Raw genomic sequence first — 24,601 nt, 5'->3', positions numbered from 1 at the left:
AATGGAATTGAAGACAAGGGCAAAGTAAAGGAGCTATCTCTTTAGCACGCATGTCATGTGTTTGATAAAATGATTCAATAAATGTTTTTATGGCATATTACGGTTAAGAAATTTACGGATCTTGATTTGAAGCAGTATTGGATTAATTATGAATTTTGAACAGAAATTACTCTGTTTTGATAGATGATCAAAGTTCTTGAGTTACAGTAGAATTCAGAGGTTCAAGACTTCTCACCTGCACATTTCGATCTTCTTTTGGTAATATTTGAAAGGTATGTTACGGTCAGTAACATACGAGATAAAAGTATCATTTTTATTTTAATTTGAAAATTCTATGGCTCGATGAATTATTTGTGACTTGATGATGATTGTTGTCTTGAGATGAGTATTATGATATCGAGATTATGATATTGAATTGCATCATTACATTGCATATTGAGCCACTTTCGATTCAGATTTGATATGGCGGAGGTCGCCTTGATTTATTGATTGTTGGACGTATGGGGCTATAGTTGAGTTGGCATAGTGTATGCGGAGGTTGCTGCTATGGCCTGAACACTCTCTATAGGCGCACCATAGTCCTGGGATTGTAGAACACAGCAACCCACCTCGAGCGGATGAGTCGGTGGATGTTGCTGGGGGATTCTCTTCCCTTGAGTACCCTATGACCAGATGATTCACTTGATCTTGAGATTTATTGATAGCCCATAGCTTCTGATCATGCATTGCATTATATTGCATCTTTATAAAATTATATGAATTATTTGTCATTTTAAATCTCATATGTTATTGATTGTATTATACTGGGTTTATACTCACCGGCACGTCAGCTACCTCTTGTTTTCATGTGCTTGACGGTAGGTGAGGCGAGGCTTGGGATGCAAGAGTCCAGCTCCAGGCGAGGAGATACGAGTTAGAGTGGGATTCTCGGGTCTTAGGAGCTACTTGATGACGTTTGAATTTCTTTGGTTCACTAGTTTTATTTGACATGTTAAAAATTATATTTCAAATATTTGAGACCTTTAAATTATTTTGACGTTGTTTATATTGGTTTGTGAACCACAGATTATGTATTTTACTAAATCGTTTGGTTTGTTACATTTATAATTATTAATATTAGATGTCGGACCCGGGGCCCCACATTAGATGGTATCAGAGCATAAAATATTTGGGAACAGGGTAGATCGAGTCAGTTCGAATTGCTTGATCATGTGATATATTTCCTAGCATTTTCATTGTGCCATAATGTGAAATACCTGATTATAGTTGAGATATTATATCGTTGAGTTTTATTCGAGATTTTGAGATTTATTGAGTCTCGAGAGCCAGAGATGATTATGATATTGTGATTTTATCTATGTTTGATCTATTGTATATCAGACATGGCTACTCGAGGTAGAGGTCGTTTTAGACCTAGACAGAACATACCAGTGGCACAAGATCAGGGTAGTGCTACTCATACTCAGATGGATATAACTCCGACTCCGATGGAGATACTGTTAGCCAGATTTCAGTCTTTGCACCCACCGATGTTGAAAGGTACCGAGAATGCATTAGAGTGTGAGAACTGGTTGGAGAATATGGATCAGTTATTTGAATCTCTTGAGTATCCAGATGATCGTAGAATCAAATTAGTTGTTCATCAGTTATTAGATGTTGCTAAGAGTTGGTGGATCATGACAAAGAAAGCTTTAGAGGGTCGAGGTACGATTGTTACCTGGGATATCTTTAAATCTGAATTTTATCAACGTTTCTTTCCTACCTCTTACAGGAAAGATAGGGGAGCCGAATTTGCAAATTTAAAACAGGGAAATCTGAATATTGAGGACTATGTTGCTAAGTTCTCGAATTTACTGAGATTTGCTCCTCATGTAGCATCCGATGAAGAAGCTAAGGCCGATAACTTCATAAATGGTCTTAACCCTGATATCTTTACCTTGGTTAATACCGGAAGGCCTAACACTTTTGTTGAGGCTCTTGATCGAGCCAAGGGAGCTGAAACCGGAATCATCAGGCAGAGAGGTCTTCAGTATTCACAACGATCCCAACAGCCACAGTTCCGACAGCAGTTTAGACAGGGTAATAGTGGCGGTAACAGTGGAAACATAAAAGAGCAGTTCAAGGCTAGAGGCAAGCAATTTAAGTGGCATGGCAGTAATTTTTCGAGTTCTAGTGGATCGAGACAATCTGGTTCAGTTTAGAGCACTGGTTATTCAGTTCCAACTTGTGGTCAGTGTGGTGGTAGACATTATACCGATCAGTGTAGAGGAGTCTCGGGGGCTTACCACTTGTGTAACCAGGTGGGACACTATGCTCGAGTGTGTCCTAACCGTGGCAGTGAAATATCTCAGAGTGGGGGATCATCGAGACAGACACCTCACCAGAATCGTCAGACCCCTACAGTTCATTCTTATCAACAATCGAACCGGACAGATCAGAACAAACAGATTGGTAGCCACAGGGTAGGACAGCCACCAAGACAGCAGGCTCGAGTTTTTGCACTCACTGAGGATGAGGCACATAATGCTCCAGATAATGTCATTGCAGGTAATTGTCTTCTCTCAGGTTATCTTGCTTATGTTTTAATGGATACCAGTGCATCACATACTTTCATAGTTGAGCACTTTGTCTCGTTGCATTCATTGCATTCTATGCCATTATCATCTACATTATCTATTTCTACTCCACTGGGCAAAGTGATGAAGTCAGCTGAAATGATAAATGGTTGTGAATTTCGTTATGAGGATATTGTCATTGAACTTGATTGTATTGTGTTGAAGATGTCTGATTTTGACTGCATAGTTGGCATTGACATGCTGACAAGATACAGGGCTTCTATAGATTGTTTTCAGAAGATTGTTAAGTTTAGTCCTGATATGACAGATCATTGGACGTTCTATGGTAATGGTTCTCGAGCTAAGATTCCTTTGATATCTGTTTTGTCCATGACTCTTTTGTTGCAGAAAGGAGCAGAATGTTTCTTGGTTTATGCAATTGATATTTCAAGGTCAGTACCTAAATTGGCAGATATTACAATTGTTAGTGAATTTTCAGATGTATTTCTAGATGAGATTCCAGGAATTCCTCCAGTCCGAGAGATTGATTTCAACATTGAGTTGATGCCAGGTACACAACCTATTTCTAGAGCTCCTTATAGGATGGCGCCAATTGAACTAAAGGAACTAAAGGAACAACTTGAGGATCTATTGGCTAAAGGATATATAAGACCTAGTGTTTCACCTTGGGATGCTCCGGTTTTATTTGTGAAGAAGAAAGACGGATCTATGAGGCTTTGTGTCGATTATAGACAGTTAAATAAAGCCACAGTAAAGAATAAGTATCCTTTGCCAAGGATTGATGATCTTTTTAACCAGTTGCATGGTTCTTCAGTATATTCTAAGATTGATTTAAGATCCGGATATCATCAGTTAAGAGTTAGAGAGGCAAATGTGCCTAAGACTGCTTTTCGTACGAGGTATGGGCATTTTGAATTTTTGGTAATGCCTTTTGGGTTGACCAATGCACCTGCGGTATTTATGGATTTGATGAACCGTGTGTTTCAACGGTATATAGATAAATTTGTTGTGATTTTCATTGATGATATTTTTATCTATTTAAAATCTGAATTTGAGCATGCCGAGCATTTGAGAGCTGTTTTGCAGATTTTGAGAACTGAAGAGTTTTATGCTAAATTATCCAAATGCGAGTTTTGGTTGGATAGAGAGGATTTCCTTGGACATGTGATTTCAAGTGCTGGTATATCAGTTGATCCGAGTAAAGTTGGGGCAGTCATTAATTGGTCTAGTCCGACATCAGTTCCTGAGGTGCGTAGTTTTATGGGTTTGGCAGGATATTATTGCAGATTTATTAAAGGATTCCCACAGATTTCGAGGCCAATTACCCAGCTGACACAAAAGATTGCACCATTTATTTGGTCACAAGCATGTGAGGATAGTTTTGTTGAACTTAAGCAGAGATTGACTAGTGCTCCAGTTCTGACTATTCCATCAGGTGTAGGAGGATTTACAGTGCACACTGATGCTTCACATCAAGGACTGGGTTGTGTATTAATGCAGCATGGCCATGTAGTTGCCTATGCTTCACGACAGATGAAGCCACATGAGTCTAGATACCCAGTGCATGACTTAGAACTAGCAGCAGTGGTTTTTACCTTAAAGATTTGGCGTCACTACTTGTGTGGGGAGAAATTTGAGATATTCACTGATCATAAGAGTTTGAAATACCTCTTTTCACAAGCGGAGCTGAACATGAGACAAAGACGTTGGTTATACTTGTTGAAAGACTATGATTGTGAAATAAAATATTATCCAGGAAAGTCTAATGCAGCAGCCGATGCTTTGAGCAGAAAAGTATGTAATATGTCTTTGATAACTAGCAGTGTATCTGATCTAGTAGAAGAATGTTGTCTTTCTGGTTTGGATTTTGTGGTAGATACTCAATCTATAAGAGTATTTATGATTCAGGCAGAGCCCGAGTTGTTTGTAAAAATTAAGGAGGCCCAAAGGTTGGATCAAAGCATTCAGAAATCAGTTGAACTCGTCAAATTAGGACATCAATCAAAATTTCAGGTCAATAATGAGGGTATTTTTTTTGTGAATGATCGTATTGTAGTTCCTAATATTTCAGAGTTGAGGATGCAAATTTTGTGTGATGCTCATTGCAGTAAATTCAGTGTACACCCTTGAAGTAAAAAGATGTACAATGATTTGAAGAAACAATTTTGGTGGAAAAGAATGAAATCTGACATAACAGAATTTGTATCTCGATGTTTGAATTGTCAACAAGTGAAAGCAGAAAGAAAGCGATCAGGAGGTCTTCTTCATAGCCTTAAGGTTCCAGAATGGAAGTGGAACTATATCACCATGGACTTTGTCACGAAATTGCCGAGGTCGTCGAGGGGTTGCGATGCAATTTGGGTTATCGTTGATAGATTAACCAAGTCTTCGTGTTTCATTCCTTATCAGATGACATATAGGCATGATCAGATGGCCAGATTGTACATCAGAGAAGTTTTGAGATTGCATTGTGTGCCTCAATCCATTGTATCAGATCGTGAACCCATATTTTCTTCTCATTTTTGGCAGATTTTACAAGAGGCCATTGGTACTCGTTTGCATTTGAGTACAGCATATCATCCTCAGACAGACGGACAGTCAGAATGTACTATTCAGACATTAGAGGATATGCTAAGAGCTGTAGTGATGGATTTCGGTATTGGTTGGCAGGATTCGTTACCACTTGTCGATTTTTCTTATAACAACAGTTATCAAGTGAGCATTGGAATGTCACCATTTGAAGCATTATATGGCAGGAATTGTCGATCTCCTCTGTGTTGGGACGATTTATCTGAAGCACCAATTGTAGGAAATGATATGATAAGAGATATGACAGAGAAGGTGAAATTGATTCAGAGTCGTATGAGAGCTGCTCAAGATAGACAGGCTAAGTATGCGAACATCAGGAGACTACCATTGATTTTTGAGAAAGCTGACAGAGTTTTTCTGAAAGTTTCTCCTTTCCATGGTACAGTTAGATTTAGAAAGAAGGGTAAATTATCACCGAGGTTCATAGGTCCGTATGAGATTTTAGAACGTGTTGGTGATTTGGCTTATAGATTAGCTCTTCCTCCTGTATTATCAGGTGTTCATGATGTTTTTCATGTGTCTATGTTGAGGAAATATCATCCAGATCCTTCTCATGTACTGCCAATCGACGAGGTTGAGTTAGAGCAGACTTTGAGCTATATTGAGAGACCGATTAAGATTCTATACAGAAAAGATAAGCAACTCAGAAATAAATTGATACCGTTGATTAAAGTGCAGTGGAACAGACATGGTGTCGAGTAGGCAACTTGGGAATTAGAAGACAAAATGAGACAAAAATATCCAGAGTTATTCAAATGAAGTACGCTTCAATTCTCGGTTTTAATTTCAATATTGATCATTACATGTTAGACTTGTAAGAGATGATTGATTTCGAGGATGAAATCTATTTTTAGAGAGGAGGAATTGTAATGCCCGAATTTTGGAAAAAAAAATAAAATAAAATAAAATTGTGGCAGTAGTTGTGATGGTTTCTGGCTTTACGTTATGATATGAATGTTATAGAATGGAATAGATAATAGATGGGTAGAATCAAAGGTGGAATTTGAGCTAAATAGATAATGAAAGTGCAGAAACGGTATGAAAAATGTGGCAGTAGTTGTGGTTTTTAGCATAATGTTTTGTATATTGATCCAATTGATGTGAGGCCACTTTCATTAGAAAGATAAGACATAAGGCTATAACTTTCATGTTTTGAGTTTTGTTCAAATCATTAGGGAAGACGAGCCAAAAGCGCCCCGAAGTGTGTCGTGCATATCGTCGTTCCTACAATGATACATGTTGGGAGATTGAACATACCTTTTTACTCAGACCTCCAAATGACATGAGGCTAATTGTAGATGCAAGCCAAGACATAGGGCTACAACTTTCCTGTTTACCACTTTTACTAATTCTGAGAGAAAGAGGCGTTTCGGAAGCAATCTTTGACGTAGCTGTGCGCAGAGCGCGCCCGAGCGGAAAAAGATGTCCGCCCGGGCGGGCCTTGTTCGAAAATTTTGGATTTATGGCCGAGAGTTCCGCGCCCTAGCGGAAAAAGATGTCCGCCCGAGCGCCCAGCAAGTTAAGAAAACGTGTTTTGGTGTTTGGGAAGGCATAAAATCGAATGGGATCATCTTTTTACTCATTTTCCTTCTCCTTCTCTTCTCTCTATCGGTTTGGAAGCTAGGGTTCTTCATTTCTCCTTCAATCCAATTTCTTCCAAGACATTAATCTTTGATTGAAGCCTTAATCTTTGCTTGGAGATTTGAAGTTCTTCTCCTCAAGAGTTTAGAAGCAAGGTAAGAAAGCTTATTTCCTTGAGTTAGTAATTGAAGAGAAAACAATGTGTTGTTTGGTTTAAGTGTTGAGGTAAATTTGTTAATATAATGATTGATGGTATTATTATTGTATGTATTGATATTTTGAAAAGAAATGGAATTGAAGACAAGGGCAAAGTAAAGGAGCTAACTCTTTAGCATGCATGTCATGTGTTTGATAAAATGATTCAATAAATATTTTTATGCCATATTACGGTTAAGAAATTTATGGATCTTGATTTGAAGCAGTATTGGATTAATTATGAATTTTGAACAGAAATTACTCTGTTTTGATAGATGATCAAAGTTCTTGAGTTATAGTAGAATTCAGAGGTTCAAGACTTCTCACCTACACATTTCGATCTTCTTTTGGTAATATTTGAAAGGTATGTTACGGTCGGTAACATACGAGGTAAAAGTATCATTTTTATTTTAATTTGAAAATTCTATGGCTCGATGAATTATTTGTGACTTGATGATGATTGTTGTCTTGAGATGAGTATTATGATATCGAGATTATGATATTGAATTGCATCATTACATTGCATATTGAGCCACTTTCGATTCAGATTTGATATGGCGGAGGTCGCCTTGATTTATTGATTGTTGGACGTATGGGGCCATAGTTGAGTTGGCATAGTGTATGCGGAGGTCGCTGCTATGACCTGAACACTCTCTATAGGCGCACCATAGTCCTGGGATTGTAGAACACAGCAACCCACCTCGAGCGGATGAGTCGGTGGATGTTGCTGGGGGATTCTCTTCCCTTGAGTACCCTATGACCAGATGATTCACTTGATCTTGAGATTTATTGATAGCCCACAGCTTCTTATCATGTATTGCATTATATTGCATCTTTATGAAATTATATGAATTATTTGTCATTTTAAATCTCATATGTTATTGATTGTATCATAATGGGTTTATACTCACCGGCACGTCGGCTACCTCTTGTTTTCATGTGCTTGACGGTAGGTGAGGCGAGGCTTGGGATGCCAGAGTCCAGCTCCAGGCGAGGAGATACGAGTTAGAGTGGGATTCTCGGGTCTTAGGAGCTACTTGATGACGTTTGAATTTCTTTGGTTCACTAGTTTTATTTGACATGTTAAAAATTATATTTCAAATATTTGAGACCTTTAAATTATTTTGACGATGTTTATATTGGTTTGTGAACCACAGATTATGTATTTTACTAAATCGTTTGGTTTGTTACATTTATAATTATTAACATTAGATGTCGGACCCGGGGCCCCACACTAAGAATAGATTGAAAAAGTGCGAAAGAAATTTTACAAAACGATGTTCAAAATCTTGCATCAAAACAAATTTTTTCATGATGGCAGGCTATATTAAGTACTTTTGATTTTAATATTGGATTTATCAAAGGAGATACAAATTCTCTACCAGACTTCCTTACCCGAGAATTTCTTCAAGACAGAGTCAATGCCGCCGAAAAAAGATAAAGAAAAAAAGCCTATCCAAACCTCTGTTGATCCAGTAAAACCAAAAAATTGGTATGAAATTGTTACAAAAGAAGAAGAGCTCAACACTGCCCAATCCAAACTCCAAATTCCAAAGAAAGAAAACTGTGATATTGAAACCAGACTTTAAATTCTTGAAGCTCTTCTTGAAGCATCAAAGGACAAAGAAGCTCTAGAAAAAGAATATTCCAAAGTAAAATCCCCAAAAATCCAAGTTTCAAATACTTTCCAGGTATTGTCAAATTCAGATGATTCCCCTACAACATCTTCACAAAAACAATCTATAAATCCTCAGCTTTCTTTGACCCAACCTTATTTAAAATCCTCTTCAGAATTTTTTGAAAAACTTATGTGGCAAAATATTATTAATTGTGAGGCCCATTTACTCTAACGACAATTAATGATAAAAAAAATAATGGTTTGATTTAAAACTGCATATGAAATGGTTTAAAAGTACTTTAAAACGGACCTCAGGGCCTAGCAAAATTTCGGCATGACCCTCCCGTAAGCAGGACATCCCGAAAAACTCAAGCAGCAGTTTATATCAAAATATACTCCAACTAGAATCATAAAAACAAAAACCGAAGTTAACAACCTATAGCCGCACTGGCCAGGACTAAACAGAAATTAAAACTCATCAAATACTCACCAGATTATAAGAATAATAGGGTAGACTCAGAACATTACAAAAACAACCAAATATCACTACAGATACACGGGGCATCTCCCTAGCAAATAAACTACAATACAAGACTGAAACAAACTCAAGACATACATATAGACTAACTGGGAAACTCCACTGACAGAACCAAGCAAACCAACCTCAATCCCGAGCTCCACTGGCAGAACCCAGGCCTAATGCTGCAAAACGACTCGAGAGATCTACCATGGTGCCCAATAGCAACCACAGTAGCCCCCCCCCAATAAACAACTGAGGTTAGGATTCTGGTATGAAACAGTTCAACAATAACAACAATAATCATATAATAAAATGTAATATGCAATGCATGAAAGGCTCAACGAATAATCGGGATAACAGGAGCCAACAAACGGTACGATAACAACTGGAATAATGCTCGAGCAACAACACAAGGGAGCTACATCGTCATGCAACTAAACCGCCCTACCAAGTATGCGAGGTATGCCAAGCTGTGCTGAATAACACCCCTGACTCGGCCTCCATACAGCTGATACGATATGACAGGATGGCACAACAGAACGAACCAGATGACACAATCTCAGCGCTCACCTCAAAAGGCTGCACTAACCACGAGATTTTTCAATCACATCTACGGTCTCATGTGTATAGGCCTATCAGCCACACAATGATCCCGAGATAAACAACAGTGCCAGATAACAACGGATATCAACAATGGCTAACAAGAATGATAGGGCTCAACATGAATTTCATAACTTTATTCCCTATGATAAATGCCAATAATATGTCATAATAATAAACATAGACCACAACGAACGCATTTAAAAATTTACAACAGTCAACAAGTCATAAAAACGATCCATGTAACAGAGAATGACAATTAAACATAATTTATGTTTTACCGTCGTATGTTACCGGGCTGTAACATACCTATATCATGAAAACGATCTTCAAGAATGATCAACTAAACTCCCTCAGCCTAGAATAACAAAATAAGCCGAATAATTCCACAACTCATCATTATTTACATTCCAACCATATCAACTCGATAATCCTTAGACTAATTCTAACGATAACAACCATACTATAATATCTTTCAATATAATACAAAACGATTCGACATAATTAATAGGCTCGCCGAATTATACCTCGAAGATTTCCAATGACCGAACCTACAACAATTATCCAATAAATATGTCAATAAAACGCTATTCGAACGACGAAAACAATTTAAATCGAAACGGGTAAAAATCCAAATTTCGGCAGCCTACTATCACGATTAGAAGCTGAAATTTAGAACTACGAACTCACAAGGTCGAAGCTTAGTCTATTCGCTAGCGGTCTCGAGGTGATAACCAACCGGAAACTTGTCGGAGTTACTGTTCATGAGCTAAAAAAAAATCAAAAAACAAGCTGGAAAAATTCAGAAAACGAGCTGGAGTTACAGAGAAATCACAAGGCTTAAAACCCACTCCAACACACAACAAAACTCCAAGAAACTAAACTTAAATCTCACCTAAACCGAGCCAACAGTAGCAGCCACGAACAGGCCTCGATTTGGGCTGAAACGAGCATCAAAAGTGACGATTCATGGTTCAAAACGAAGCTACTGAAATAAGGAAGAAAACCCCTCAAACTGTTTGAGATTTCGACGCCGGACGGTAAAGTTATGGCCTCTCCAATTCGAAGGTGATGAGGGTGACGGGATTGTGAAGAAAAAAGAAAACAAAGGCTACGGGAATGGGTTTGCTTCTTTCCCCTTTTCTTTAATTTAATAAAGTGGTGTATATGTGTAATAATTGACCACAACATTTAATAAATTGAGTCCATTTATCCGGATTTTACTTATTATAAGAACTCGTGTGTTATTTAAACTCTATATGTATTTTATATCGTTAAATTTTTCGATATTCTAAAATACATATTTTTAACACACTTCTTGAATTTATTTGGCATAAATAATTATTTTAATTTGCAATTCAATAATTATTCTAATTATACCAAATTACCGGATAATTAATTACAGGGCCTTACACTTCTCCACCCTTTAAAACAAATTTCGTCCTCGAAATTTCAGTTTATACACATACATCTTACACACGATACGAAACCAACAATACAATATTAAGAATCAAACAGATATGGATAAGATGCTCTCATCTTCTCTTCTATTTCCCACGTTGATTCTTCTACACCATGCCTCGACTACTGAACACGTACAAGTGGTATAACTTTATTGCGTAAGACTTTATCTTTACGATCCAAGATACAAACAGGATACTCAGTATACGATAGAGAATGATCAAGTTCAACCTCATTAGGCTGAATCAGATGAGATGGATCGTGCTCATACTTACGCAACATAGAAACATGGAAAACATCGTGGATGCCAGACAATGATTGGGGCAAATCCAAACGATAAGCGCAAGTCCCAATAAGCTCAACAATCTCGTAGGGGCCAACGAAACAAGGTGACAACTTACCTCTCATACCAAAACGAATAACATTTCTAAACGGAGAGATTTTTAGAAACACAAAATCTCCAACTTGAAATTCTAGAGGTCGACGACGTCTGTTAGCATAACTAGCTTGCCGATCTTGGGCAGCTTTCATTCTCTGACGAATCAACTAGACTTTATCATGCATTTCCTGAACAATATCAGGTCCAGTAAACTGCTTCTCACCAAATTCATCCCAACAAAGAGGTGATCGACACCGTCTGCCGTACAAAGCTTCAAAAGGAGCCATACCAATAGTCACCAGGAAGCTGTTGTTATATGAAAATTCTACCAGTGGTAAAGCTTCCTGCCAACTGTCTTTAAAATCCATGACTACAGCTCGAAGCAGATCCTCGAGTGTGTGGATCGTGTGTTCTGTCTGACCATCTGTCTGAGGATGATACGCAGTACTCATCGCAAGTCCTGTACCCATTTCTTTTTGGAAACTAGTCCAAAACTTTGATGTGAATCTAGGGTAACGATCTGAGACTATTGCAACTGGAATTCCATGAAATCTCACAGCATTTTCAATATACAGACGAGCCATCTTCTTGTATGAATACGTCCTCTGATACGGAATAAAGTGTGCTGATTTAGATAATCTGTCGACAATCACCCAAATGGCATCAAAATGACGAGAAGTACATGGCAAATGCGTAACAAAATCCATAGCTACGTGCTCCCAGTTCCACCGAGGAACCTCAAGACTATGCAGTAATCCTCCCGGTCTCATTCGTTCCGCTTTGACTTGCTGGCAGATTATACAACGAGACACAAACTCAGCCACATCCTTTTTCATATTCTTCCACCAAAACTGAGGCCGTAGAATATGATACATTTTCCTGTCTCCTGGGTGGATACTATATCGAGTACAATGAGCTTCTTTAAGGATGGTTGTACGCAATTTAGGAATATCTGGGACAAAGAATCATCTGAGTGAATTGAGAAACCAGATTTGTGTCCTTGAGATACTAACTCATAAGATTTCAGAATTCGATCATCAGTTTTCTGAGCTGACTTTACAATTTGAATCAACTCTGGCTCAACAGAAATCTGAGATACACAAACAGCATTACCTTGGATTTGAAAATCCAACCCAGAAGTGCAAATATCCTCTTGTAACTTAGAAACATGAATCGAGAATAAATTAACATCAACCATCTTACGACTCAAAGCATCGGCAATGACATTCACTTTTCCCGGATGATACTGGAACTCACAATCATAATCTTTCAAAAGATCCATCCAACGTCTATGTCTCATATTCAGATCTGACTGAGAGAACAGATACTTCAAACTTTTGTGATCATAATAGATTACAAATTGCTACCCAAACAAATAATGCCTCCAAATCTTGAGAGCAAAAACAATAGCAGCCAATTCAGAGTCATGAACAGGATACTTAGACTCATGTGGTTTCAACTGACGAGAACCATAGGCCAACACTCTGCCATGCTGCATCAGTACACAACCTAGTCCTCGATTTGATGCGTCGGTACAAACAACGAATCCTCCAGAACCACTTGGAATGGTAAGAACTGGTGCAGAAGTCAATCTCTTCTTTAACTCGACAAAACTTGACTCACATTCATCAGACCAAATGAATCTCTGATTTTTCTGAGTCAGTTGAGTGATAGGTCTAGCAATCTTTGAAAAATTTTCGATAAATCTCCTGTAATAACTAGCTAAACCCATGAAACTATGAATATCTGGCACATTGGTCAGTCGTGCCCAGTTCAGAACTGCCTCCACTTTATTTGGATCGACAGAAATACCATGTTGAGATATGACATGGCCCAGAAACACAACTCTATCTAACCGAAACTCACACTTGGATAGCTTGGCGTACAACTGCTTCTTTTGAAGAATTCGAAGAACTATCCTCAAGTGTTTGGCATGCTCTTCTTCGGACTTGTAATAAAATATCATCGATGAATACAATCACAAAACGATCGAGATATTTACGAAATACTCGATTCATCAAGTCCATAAACACAGCAGGAGCATTGGTCAAACCAAAAGGCATAACCAAAAATTCAAAGTGTCCGTATCTCGTGCGAAAAACTGTTTTCGGCACATCTTCTTGTCTGACTCGCACTTGATGATACCCAGAACGGAGATCAATCTTAGAAAACACTGAAGTACCTTGCAACTGATCAAATAAGTCATCAATCCTAGGGCGGGGATATTTATTCTTGACAGTAAACTTATTAAGTTGCCGATAATCAATACACATCCGCATCGTACCATCTTTTTTCTTGATAAATAGAATCGGTGCACCCCACGGTGAAGAACTCGGACAAATATAACCTTTACTCAACAAATCTTGTAATTGTTATTTCAGTTCTTTTAGCTCAACAGGAGCTAAATGATATGGTGCTCAAGATATGGGTTCAGTTCCTGACATTAATTCGATACTGAACTCAACTTCTCGTTCTGGTGGAAAACCCGGAATCTCTTCTGGAAACACATTAGGAAACTCACGGACTACATGAATATTAGAAATATGTGGCTCATCTTGCGATAGATCAACAGCATAAACCAGAAAACCTTCATGACCAGAATCTAACAATCGATTCATTTCAATTGCAGAAACTAGAGGAATCTTGGCTTGAGAACCACTGCCATAGAAATTCCATTTAGGAGCAAAGCTAGGCCTGAAACGAACTATTCCTCGATAACAGTCAACAGTGACACGATTTGCAGTCAAAACATCCATACCAACGATACAATCAAAGTCATGCATAGGTAGGACTGTGAGATTCAGATACAGAACATTTTCATCGTGAAACAAAACCGCATTGAACACCACATTATCAGTGATAATCATTTTGCCCATCGGAGTAGCAACATATAGATTGGAATTCATACTAGTGGTGCAAAGATCATGCGAAACAACGAATGCATGGGAAACAAAGGAATGAGAAGCTCCGGTATCAAATAACACTCGTGCTATGAAACCACATAAAGTACAGTTACCGGTAATGATAGTACCTGGAGTTGCCTGAGCCTCATCCTCAGTCAAGGCAAATACATGAACAGATGTAAAACGTCTGCCTTTCTTTTTCTTAAATCGTACTAGAAATTTTTTTTTTTATTTTTTTTTTAACCTCACATAGCCTTCGGCCGAACCATAAAATTTCATAAAATATTTTTGACATCATTTTAAAATAAACAACCAACTAACATTTTTTCTAAATCTAAAAATAACATTTGAAAAGTATAGCCCATACTATAACCTCTCAAAAACCACTCATAATCATGATAAAAGTCATAAAATCTTTTAACATAAATCATAACATATATGCGGAAACTAGCGTCGGTCCTCGGGTCATGTGCACCTCCAGTGCAGTCGGATCAACCATCAAGACCTCCATTAGCATTATCATGATAACCTGCATCCATCACACCTAGTGAGTCTAAAGACTCAACACACCATAATCTTTATAACAAATAATACATATAAAACCACATGCAACAGTGAAAATTACTTGTACTTAAAATATCGTTTTCATGAAGATGCATAAACTTTAAACATGAACATTTTCTTGATGCATAAACTTTAATTAAAACGTTTTCATGATATGCATAACATAAACCTTAACTTTTTCCTTTTCCTCAACATGACATGACATAAAACCCTTTTCATGATCATAAACATTTTTCCTTTTCCTTTTCCTTTGTTGAATTCAGATCGTTAATTGTGACTTTCCTCACATGACATGATCGATGGATCCATCTAAATATAACCACAGTACTGGGCGGCGGGGACATCAGCGACGCTCTCACCGGTCAACTGAGCCTTGGCCTAACATGATCGAATAGAAATACGATCGTCGGGGCTCCCTCTGGGGCCTTCTCCCATAAATGGGCTCCCTCTGGGGCCTTCTCCCCTCACGATATTCCCATTCTTCCTCAAACCTCATAACCTCATATTCGCAATAATGGAAACACGATCGTCGGGCTCCCACTGGGACCATCACCCTCACGACATCGCCATTATTAACGAATTAGTCACAATCACTTCACCTCCTTCAACATTTTACATTTTCATCACTTATAAAAATCATCCATATAATATCATTTTTATTTTTGAAACCAAGCATACAACATGTCTTTTAAATGTCAACCTTAAATCATAAAAATCCTATAGACATTTAAAAATCATAATTTAATCATGAACATTTCATAAACATTTAAAAATAATCATTTTAACCTCAAAATATTTAAAATAACATTTTGACATTTTAAATCATAAACATATAAAATTCCCTAAACATTTAAAATATCATTTTAACTTATAAAATCCCATAAACGTTTAAACTATCATTTTAACATTTAGAATTCCATAAGCATCCATAACTATAGAAAATAATCATATTAGCACATAAAACAGCATTCAGGGCACTGCCATGACGTTTACTAATTTTTAGGTGTGAAAAGACCGTTTTACCCCTAGACGTAAAATTTCACGTTTTTGACATGTTCTTAATTCCGTTAACTCTAACATGTCCCAAATAATTATTTAAGCCTACATTAATTTTCTCATATTTTTATTTAGGCTAAAACGAGGACTTTTAAATTTATCTTTAAATGTGACGTATTAATGCGTTTTAATCCCGAATTAAACCAAACCTTAATATAAAATTCCCAAATTAAAAACTTAGACTTATAATAATTATTTAAGCTTAAACCTAATTTTTCATAATTTTATAAAGCTTAAAACTAGGTGTTTCAATTAACTCGTTAATTAGCGTTCCGTGCGGCGATTAAATCCCGGAAAATTCCAAAACTCATTATTTTGATCCCAAATTTTTAATATAACATTTTTAGAATTTATTCTACCCTTCCAAGTCATGAGCCACCCCCGTGGACCCTTGGATCTATTTATCCTTCTTAAATTTTCGTTTTTTACACCCTAACGTTCACACCGAGCCATCTCCTAATTTACTCGAGCCACGCCCAAGCCACCTTGAACCAAAACCTAGCCAACTCACCTAGGGACCCTACTGTGCAAGCCCAGCCCGTAAAACAACCCCTGGCCCGCTCAAAACCTTCCTGAAACTTGACCCAAATCTGTACATGTGTGTGTGAGTTTCATAGTTGCTCTAGGACTCCTAGTTATCCTAGGACTCTACCAGCTGAGCCACTACCGACCCCATCACACCCTAACCTTCCCTAGACCACGCCCAGACCAACCCCAGACCAACCCCAAGCCCTGGACACGAGCACCAACCCATCTGCACAAGACAGCAGCCTCGCGTCCACTTTGATTCCTCACGGTTCCCTCCTTTTTCTTCGAGCCAGCAGCAAGCCAGCCGCACCAGGCCCTAGCCCAACCCCTGATCATGACCCTAGGACCCTGATGAACCTACCCTGAGCCACCTAGCCCCAGCAGCAACCCCCCCCTGGCTGCTGTCACAGATCACGCACACAATTTTGGGGGAGAGTCCCGCATCACGTGGACTCTTCCCCAGCCCATGGCTCGAGCCACCCTCGAGTCCCAACCTTCCTTACCCCTCTGGAACAGCCTGAACCACAGCCTAGACGTCCTAGTCCAGCCCTCTCTCGAGCCACCCTCACAAATCTCTCGGTCACCCTCAAGTATGCCTCGGAAGAGCCCTTTCACGTGGGGACTCTTCCCCAGCCCCTTAGCGCAAGCCCTGGCCATGCAAGGGACCTTTCTAGGACCTAACCACATCCCAACCGAACTCTCCTCAAGACCAGGTCGAGCCCCTAAGCCCCATGCAAGGAAATCGAACCCATGAAGACAACACAACTCTCGGCCCTTCTTTCTGGTTTCAGCCCACGATTCCAGCTTGATCTAATCTTGTGTGCAGCTTATTTGTGTGATTAGGACTCTTTAAAACATGTAGAAACCACCCTTAAACCTTACCTAATCATGGCAGCCCCTTAGGATCATGTTAAACATAGATTTTGGATCAACATGCATGATTTAAAAACCCTTCTTGATGCAAAAACGAAATTATTACCAAGGTTCCCTTAATTTTCATGCAAAACACAATTAATTAAATACTATGGTGTGATAGATGAGTAAAGGAAGAATTATGGCGTGCCTTTGCGTTTTAAACACACGAAAAACTGTTGACGACGAAGAACGGGACGGAACCTAGGCTATCTTCTCCTTGAGCCCCTTCGAATTTTCTTCCCAAAGCTTGGATGTGTAGTGCCGTGTGTGTGGTGTCTTGGGAGAGAGTTTATGAATTTTAAAAGTGGGTGGCCGTGAGTTTCAATTGCAAAAGTGAAGGGTTTTTGGGTGATTAACACTTTTAAATAGCTAATTAATTTGCTAACTAGGCTTAGGCCTATCAAGCCATTAAATTAAGCCCATTAGTCTAATTAGGATTTAAATAAAAAATTAAAATAGTTTTTGGTAAAATAGTTTGTAGATTAAATAGCCGGGTTGCTAAAAAGTTCATATTTTTGTTGAAAAACCAACACCGATAAAATTTATATCCCGGCGTATAAAATCACCTCGAAACCCCTTATTTTCAAAAATAAGAAAAAGCATCTCCCTTATTTTAAATAATTAAAAACATTTTCTATTTTTCAGCCCTCGGTCTCCGTTCCTCGATCGCAACTCGAATATCCTTTTAAAAATACATTTTAATGCAACCATGTAGAAAAATATATTTTAAACATGCAAATATGCACAACATAATTAATTCATGTAATTAAAACAATTAATTAAAATACACAAGAAAATTAATAATTTGCGCATGTTGTTCGCGTGGACTTTTAAATTTTCGGGGCGTTACAAGATGACTGATTCTGTTGACCACCTTGCCCTCTACTCTGATGCGAAGGGAGACTAGGATGATGGGAAGACTGGGACGCTACTGGAATTCTATTACTTTGAGCTCCACTACCTGCCTGGGCTGATTTCCCCATCTTACTGGGACAAACTCTAGCAAAATGACCCGGCCGACCACAGTTATTACAAACCCCTTGAACTCCAACACATTGAGTACTAGAATGCTTGCCTCCACAGTGATCACAGTAAGGTCCACTATAACGATATCCACCACGGTTCCCTTAACTCCCTGAACTCGAAGAACTTGAACCAGGCTTCTTAAACTGCTTCCCACGTGGACGAAGAGATGCAGAACCAGATTGATTGAACTGTTTCCTTCCCGGATGATGATGTTGGGTAGTCACTGGATTGCCACTCCGCTTAAGACTAGCTTCAGCCCTTTTTGCTATTTCCACTGCTTCAAGATAATTCAGTGGCTTACCGGTAGAAACAAAAGGGTGCAGATGATCGTTCAATCCTTCAATGAAACTTTCGACGACAGCAACCTGACTCCCAGCAACATGAGGAGCATATCTCAGCATAGCATAAAAAGTATCCGCATACTCCACAACTGACATATCGCCTTGTTTCAGGTTATGAAACTCTGGAGCCTTAGAACTGTAAAATGATGGAGGACAATAACTTTCCTTAAACTTCAGCTTGAATATATCCGCTGATGAAACAATCCTCTGAGCATCTAAAGTCATCAATGTAGTAGACAACCACATTTTGGCACGATCTTTCAACTGATACACAGCTAATCTCAATCGACGCTCTGAAGGATACTCAATCAAATCAAACAATTCCTCAATCTCAGAAATCCATAGTTCTGCTTTCTCAGCTCCCTCAGAACCACTAAATCGAGGTGGATGCATAGAATGGAAACACGCAACTAACTCATCCATCCTAAGCTGGTCTAGATGATCAGCCGCTTGCTCAACAAAAGTATCATCAACAACATGGACGCGAGGTCTACCACGTCCACGACCTCGACCTCGAGCTAGAGGAATCTCATCAACAGGAATTTCTCCACCTCCCTCCATTCTATACGATAAAACACCAAAACAATTAGAATGGAAGCAAACAAATCATATAATTACATAAACATGCTGTCAAGTAGCATACACAGGCGCAACAACCATTTATTGCCAAGACTCGAGTGCCCTAGACTCTAGTTCGAGCGTATCTCAGTTTACGCTCTGATACCAAGATTTGAGGCCCATTTACTCTAACGACAATTAATGATCAAACAATAATGGTTTGATTTAAAACTGCAGAGGAAATGGTTTAAAAGTACTTTAAAACGGACCTCAGGGCCTAGAAAAATTTCGGCATGACCCTCCCGTAAGTAGGACAGCCCGAAAAACTCAAGCAGCAGTTTATATCAAAATATACTCCAACTAGGGTCATAAAAACAAAAACCGATGTCAACAACCTATAGCCGCACTGGCCAGGACTAAACAGAAATTAAAACTTACCAAATACTCACCAGATCATAAGAATCATAGGGTAGACTCAGAACATTACAAAAACAACCAAATATCACTACAGATACACGGGGCATCTCCCCGGCAAATAAACTACAATACAAGACTGAATCAAACTCAAGACATACATATAGACTAACTGGAAAACTATACTGACAGAACCAAGCAATCCAACCTCAATCCCGAGCTCCACTGGCGGAACCCCGGCCTAATGCTGCAAAACGACTCGAGAGATCTACCATGGTGCCCAATAGCAACCACAGTAGCCCCCTAGTAAACATCTGAGGTTAGGATTCTGGTATGAAACAGTTCAACAATAACAACAATAATCATAAATCATGCATAATCATATAATAAAATGTAATATGCAATGCATGAAAGACTCAACGAATAATCGGGATAACAGGAGCCAACAAACGGTACGATAACAACTGGAATAATGCTCGAGCAACAACACAGGGGAGCTACATCGTAATGCAGCTAAACCGCCCTGCCAAGTATGCGAGGTATGCCAAGCTGTGCAATAACACCCCTGACTCGGCCTCCATATAGCTGATACGATATGACAGGATGGCACAACAGAACGAACCAGATGACACAATCTCAGCGCTCACCTCAAAAGGCTGCACTAACCACGAGATTTTTCAATCACATCTACGGTCTCATGTGTATAGGCCTATCAGCCACACAATGATCCCGAGATAAACAACAGTGCCAGATAACAACGGATATCAACAATGGCTAACAAGAATGATAGGGCTCAACATGAATGTCATAACTTTATTCCCTATGCTAAATGCCAATAATATGTCATAATAATAAACATAGACCACAACGAAGGCATTTAACAATTTACAACAGTCAACAAGTCATAAAAACGATCCATGTAACAAAGAATGACAATTAAACATAATTTATGTTTTACAGTCGTATGTTACCGAGCTGTAACATACATATATCATGAAAACGATCTTCAAGAATGATCAACTAAACTCCCTCAGCCTAGAATAACAAAATAAGCCGAATAATTCCACAACTCATCATTATTTACATTCCAACCATATCAACTCGATAATCCTTAGACTAATTCTAACGATAACAACCATACTATAATATCTTTCAATATAATACAAAACGATTCGACATAATTAATAGGCTCGCCGAATTATACCTCGAAGATTTCCAATGACCGAACCTACAACAATTATCCAATAAATATGTCAATAAAACGCTATTCGAATGACGAAAACAATTTAAATCGAAACGGGTAAAAATCCAAATTTCGGCAGCCTACTATCACGCTTAGAAGCTGAAATTTAGAACTACGAACTCACAAGGTCGAAGCTTACTCTAGTCGCTAGCGGTCTCGAGGTGATAACCCACCGGAAACTCGTCGGAGTTACTGTTCACGAGCTAAAAAAAATCAGAAAATAAGCTGGAAAAATTCAGAAAACGAGCTAGAGTTACAGAGAAATCACAAGGCTTAAAACCCACTCCAACACACAACAAAACTCCAAGAAACTAAACTTAAATCTCACCTAAACCGAGCCAACAACAGCTGCCACGAACAGGCCTCGATTTGGGCTGAAACGAGCATCAAAAGTGGCAATTCATGGTTCAAAACGAAGCTACTGAAGTAAGGAAGAAAACCCCTCAAACCGTTTGAGATTTCGACGCCGGACGGTAAAGTTATGGCCTCTCCAATTTGAAGGTGATGAGGGTGACGGGATTGTGAAGAAAAAGGAAAACAAAGGCTACGGGAATGGGTTTGCTTCTTTCCCCTTTTCTTTAATTTAATAAAGTGGTGTATATGTGTAATAATTGACCACAACATTTAATAAATTGAGTCCATTTATCCGGATTTTACTTATTTTAAGAACTCGTGTGTTATTTAAACTCTATATGTATTTTATATCGTTAAATTTTCCGATATTCTAAAATACATATTTTTAACACACTTCTTGAATTTATTTGGCATAAATAATTATTTTAATTTGCAACTCAATAATTATTCTAATTATATCAAATTACTGGATAATTAATTACAGGGCCTTACATTAATACTGAAAGAGGATTCGATAGTTCTGAACCATTCTAGATTCTTCAAAAATATTTTGGAAAAGAAAGATATTATAAACCATATGACATTAATAAAACCCCTTATTTCTATCAAGCCATTCTTGAATTTACAGAATCCGTAATATTTAAAAATTTCTTCCTAGAAGAGAAACATGAAGATCCGGCATACTCTACTTGTAAGATTCTCAAAGTCATTGCTCCAGCTGATTGGGGATATGACTTAACCAAATCCCTAGTCTTTCCAGAAAAATTTAAAGAAACACAATTCTTTGAAATACCTTTTAATTATTGGGATTATCAACAAGCATGGTACAATTCTTTTTTGATCCAAAACCACAAACATAAACACACATGGATTTTCTATTTTAACACAAAAATATGTGATACCAAACAATTTCAATTTTGGTGGAATTCATGGTGGGAATTTTTCGGATCATCATATGAAATTCTAAAACCCCCAATCCAAAGTTCGTTCAATTTATTCAAAGCTCAGTATAAACCCACAGATGAAGAAAAATCATTACAACCATTAGCCCTTTTTTGTACAAAATTCTATGTTCTATGGGTTCTTGCATGGACAGTAGATCTTTCTGATCAAAAACATCCATTGCTCATAAGAAGATTCAAAGTTAAATGGTGGGATAAATTTAAAAGTTCTCCAAGCCTTTCAATTATGAATATTAAAAAGTGAATTAAAAACTGTAATGTCAAGACTACAGAAACATTCCAAATACCACAGCAGACAGACTTTTTGGTACAAACAAAAATCTCAAATGGCAGCTATGCTTGCAACAGCAAAAACTCCTGAAGAAATGCAAGCGATATTGATGAAATTTACACCAGCCTTATCAAACAGGTCAGAATCTCCATAGCCCTTTATCCATTTGGATGATGATGATGATGGACCTATTTTTGGAAACAGTGGAATGTAAATATGATTTGTAAATTTTAATTTTTGTATATTGATTGTAAAATTCGTGTAATAAAAAAAACAGAAAAATGACGTCGAAATGATGCAAGCATGACAACGATAAATACTATTCAAGATTCCGAAAATTTCCTTGAAGATATCTATAAAAAGAAGACAAGTCCCTCAAGGTTTTATACCAAGTTTTATTCTCTCTCTCTCTTTCTCTTTCTCTCTTCTCTTTCTTTCTTTTTCTACTTTCTCCACTCACATTCAAAGTGTTCTTATCCTTCAAGCTCTATGTTCTTAAAGAATTTGTAAATCCTTTGAAGATTCATATTGAAGTTCTTATTTTGATTCCAAGGAGTGTTTTATTTATGTGTTAAATTCTTGTATATATAGCTCATCTCCATGCGTTGATCATTTTCCAGATTTTTATACAGATGCTTCCAAAGTTTTTTATGTTTATACTAGAATGTACAATAGATTCTTGGAAGAATTAGAAGACCAGAAGATAAAAGAAATCTTCTACTCCTCAGAAAAAGATATTATGCTTGAAGATTTACTTGATGAAGAAAGAATGCACAATTAAGACACATAATTGTAAATTTTAATTTTTGTATATTGATTGTAAAATTCGTATTAAAAAAAAATTGAAAAATGACATCAAAATGATGCAAGCATGACAACGACAAATACTATTCAAATCTATAAAACTTCAAGATATCAATTTTTCAAAAAAAGAGATATTCAACTTACAAAACCTTTTGAAACAATAAATTTTTTTTCCCAAAATTCTTTACAAAAACATAGAGATAAGAATTATAAATACCTTCATATTGGATTAGTCCAAGTTGGAATAAAACCTTTAACAAAAGAAGGATTAAATACCTCTACCCTTGCTATTTTAAGAGATGCCGGATTCACAAACTTTGAAGACTCCTTGTTAAGTTCTGTTGAATCTAGTCTGTGTACGGGACCAATTTCTTTTGATTGCTATCCAAATTTTTCAGTCTCCCTAAATGATAAATTTTTTTAAAATCTTTACTTCTACAAATAAAAAACATCATAACACAAAATAATTTCACAAATACAAATTTAAATACCATATGAAAAAAATTAGATAGGATAGAAAAACAAATACAAAAACAACCCACAAATAAAATAGAAACTTCGAATACAAATAGTAAACTTAAAAACCCAAATTTTAAACCATATCAAATAACTGAAAATAGTGTTAAAAATATTAAAGAAAATAATTCTGAATTTATAAAAATAATACAAGATAAATTAAGTAAAATGGTAACAACAGTCAGTAGTTCAAATCAACCCATAGATCAAACTGCTCCTGAAACACAAACCTTTAATCTTAGAATAAATACCTTAAATCATGATTCAAATATTAGTGAAGCTTTAGAACAATTCCAAAATCATACAAACAAAATCAATAAAATAGATTCTATAATGATGATTTCTGAAACTAATCCTAAATCTAATAAGGAATTTATACTTATTCTTTCTTCCTAATTATTAAACTGAAAGAAAAAATCTCTGAAGGATGAAAAGTTTATTTGGGCAGAAAGGATGTAGAATTGAAGTTGACAAGAACAATTGTCTATATCTAAAGTTTCTTTTTGACAATCAATTTTATGTTAGGCATATTCATTTATTCCTTTTAAAGGAATAATTTTTATACCATCGGGTTTTAAGAAAAGAATTTCTTGGACCATTTGAAATTTTTGGTAGAAATTTTCTTTG

The 24,601-nt window shown here is 37.3% G+C and overlaps 2 protein-coding genes across 17 annotated transcripts; one reads left to right on the top strand and one right to left on the bottom strand.

Moving 5' to 3' along the window:
- Positions 1-206: 206 nt before the first annotated feature.
- Positions 207-8,124, top strand: LOC140972180 (uncharacterized). Its single transcript, XM_073434644.1, has 3 exons — positions 207-272; positions 1,381-2,547; positions 7,895-8,124. Exon 2 carries the CDS (start codon positions 1,383-1,385, stop codon positions 2,199-2,201), a length of 819 nt encoding a protein of 272 aa, XP_073290745.1. The 5' UTR covers positions 207-272; positions 1,381-1,382; the 3' UTR covers positions 2,202-2,547; positions 7,895-8,124.
- A 10,174-nt stretch (positions 8,125-18,298) lies between these two features.
- On the bottom strand, positions 18,299-21,875 carry LOC140973519 (uncharacterized). 16 transcript variants are annotated; one of them, XM_073436385.1, is made up of 6 exons: positions 21,396-21,864; positions 21,192-21,270; positions 21,029-21,052; positions 20,811-20,859; positions 20,033-20,092; positions 18,299-19,414 (listed from the first exon to the last, which is right to left on the bottom strand). In XM_073436385.1, the coding sequence occupies exon 6, from the start codon at positions 19,411-19,413 to the stop codon at positions 18,613-18,615; it is 801 nt and encodes a 266-aa protein (XP_073292486.1). In that variant the 5' UTR covers position 19,414; positions 20,033-20,092; positions 20,811-20,859; positions 21,029-21,052; positions 21,192-21,270; positions 21,396-21,864; the 3' UTR covers positions 18,299-18,612. The 16 variants fall into 16 exon arrangements, with proteins under 16 accessions (XP_073292486.1, XP_073292500.1, XP_073292498.1 ...); XM_073436399.1 differs by lacking the exon at positions 20,811-20,859 and having other exon boundaries at positions 20,033-20,127; positions 21,207-21,292; positions 21,396-21,875; XM_073436397.1 differs by lacking the exon at positions 20,811-20,859 and having other exon boundaries at positions 20,033-20,127; positions 21,192-21,259; positions 21,396-21,873.
- Positions 21,876-24,601: the final 2,726 nt, after the last annotated feature.

Source organism: Primulina huaijiensis, chromosome 3 (assembly GCF_012295235.1).
Source record: "Primulina huaijiensis isolate GDHJ02 chromosome 3, ASM1229523v2, whole genome shotgun sequence".
In the NCBI taxonomy this organism is placed as follows: domain Eukaryota; kingdom Viridiplantae; phylum Streptophyta; class Magnoliopsida; order Lamiales; family Gesneriaceae; genus Primulina; species Primulina huaijiensis.
Note: the sequence above shows the minus strand (reverse complement) of the source record. Positions and strands in the feature narration are given on the sequence as shown.

Bases quoted from the DNA above. Each gene is read 5' to 3' on its own strand.
- LOC140972180 (XM_073434644.1), top strand. From the start codon at position 1,383: ATGGCTACTCGAGGTAGAGGTCGTTTTAGACCTAGACAGAACATACCA.
- LOC140973519 (XM_073436399.1), bottom strand. From the start codon at position 19,413: ATGGAGGGAGGTGGAGAAATTCCTGTTGATGAGATTCCTCTAGCTCGA.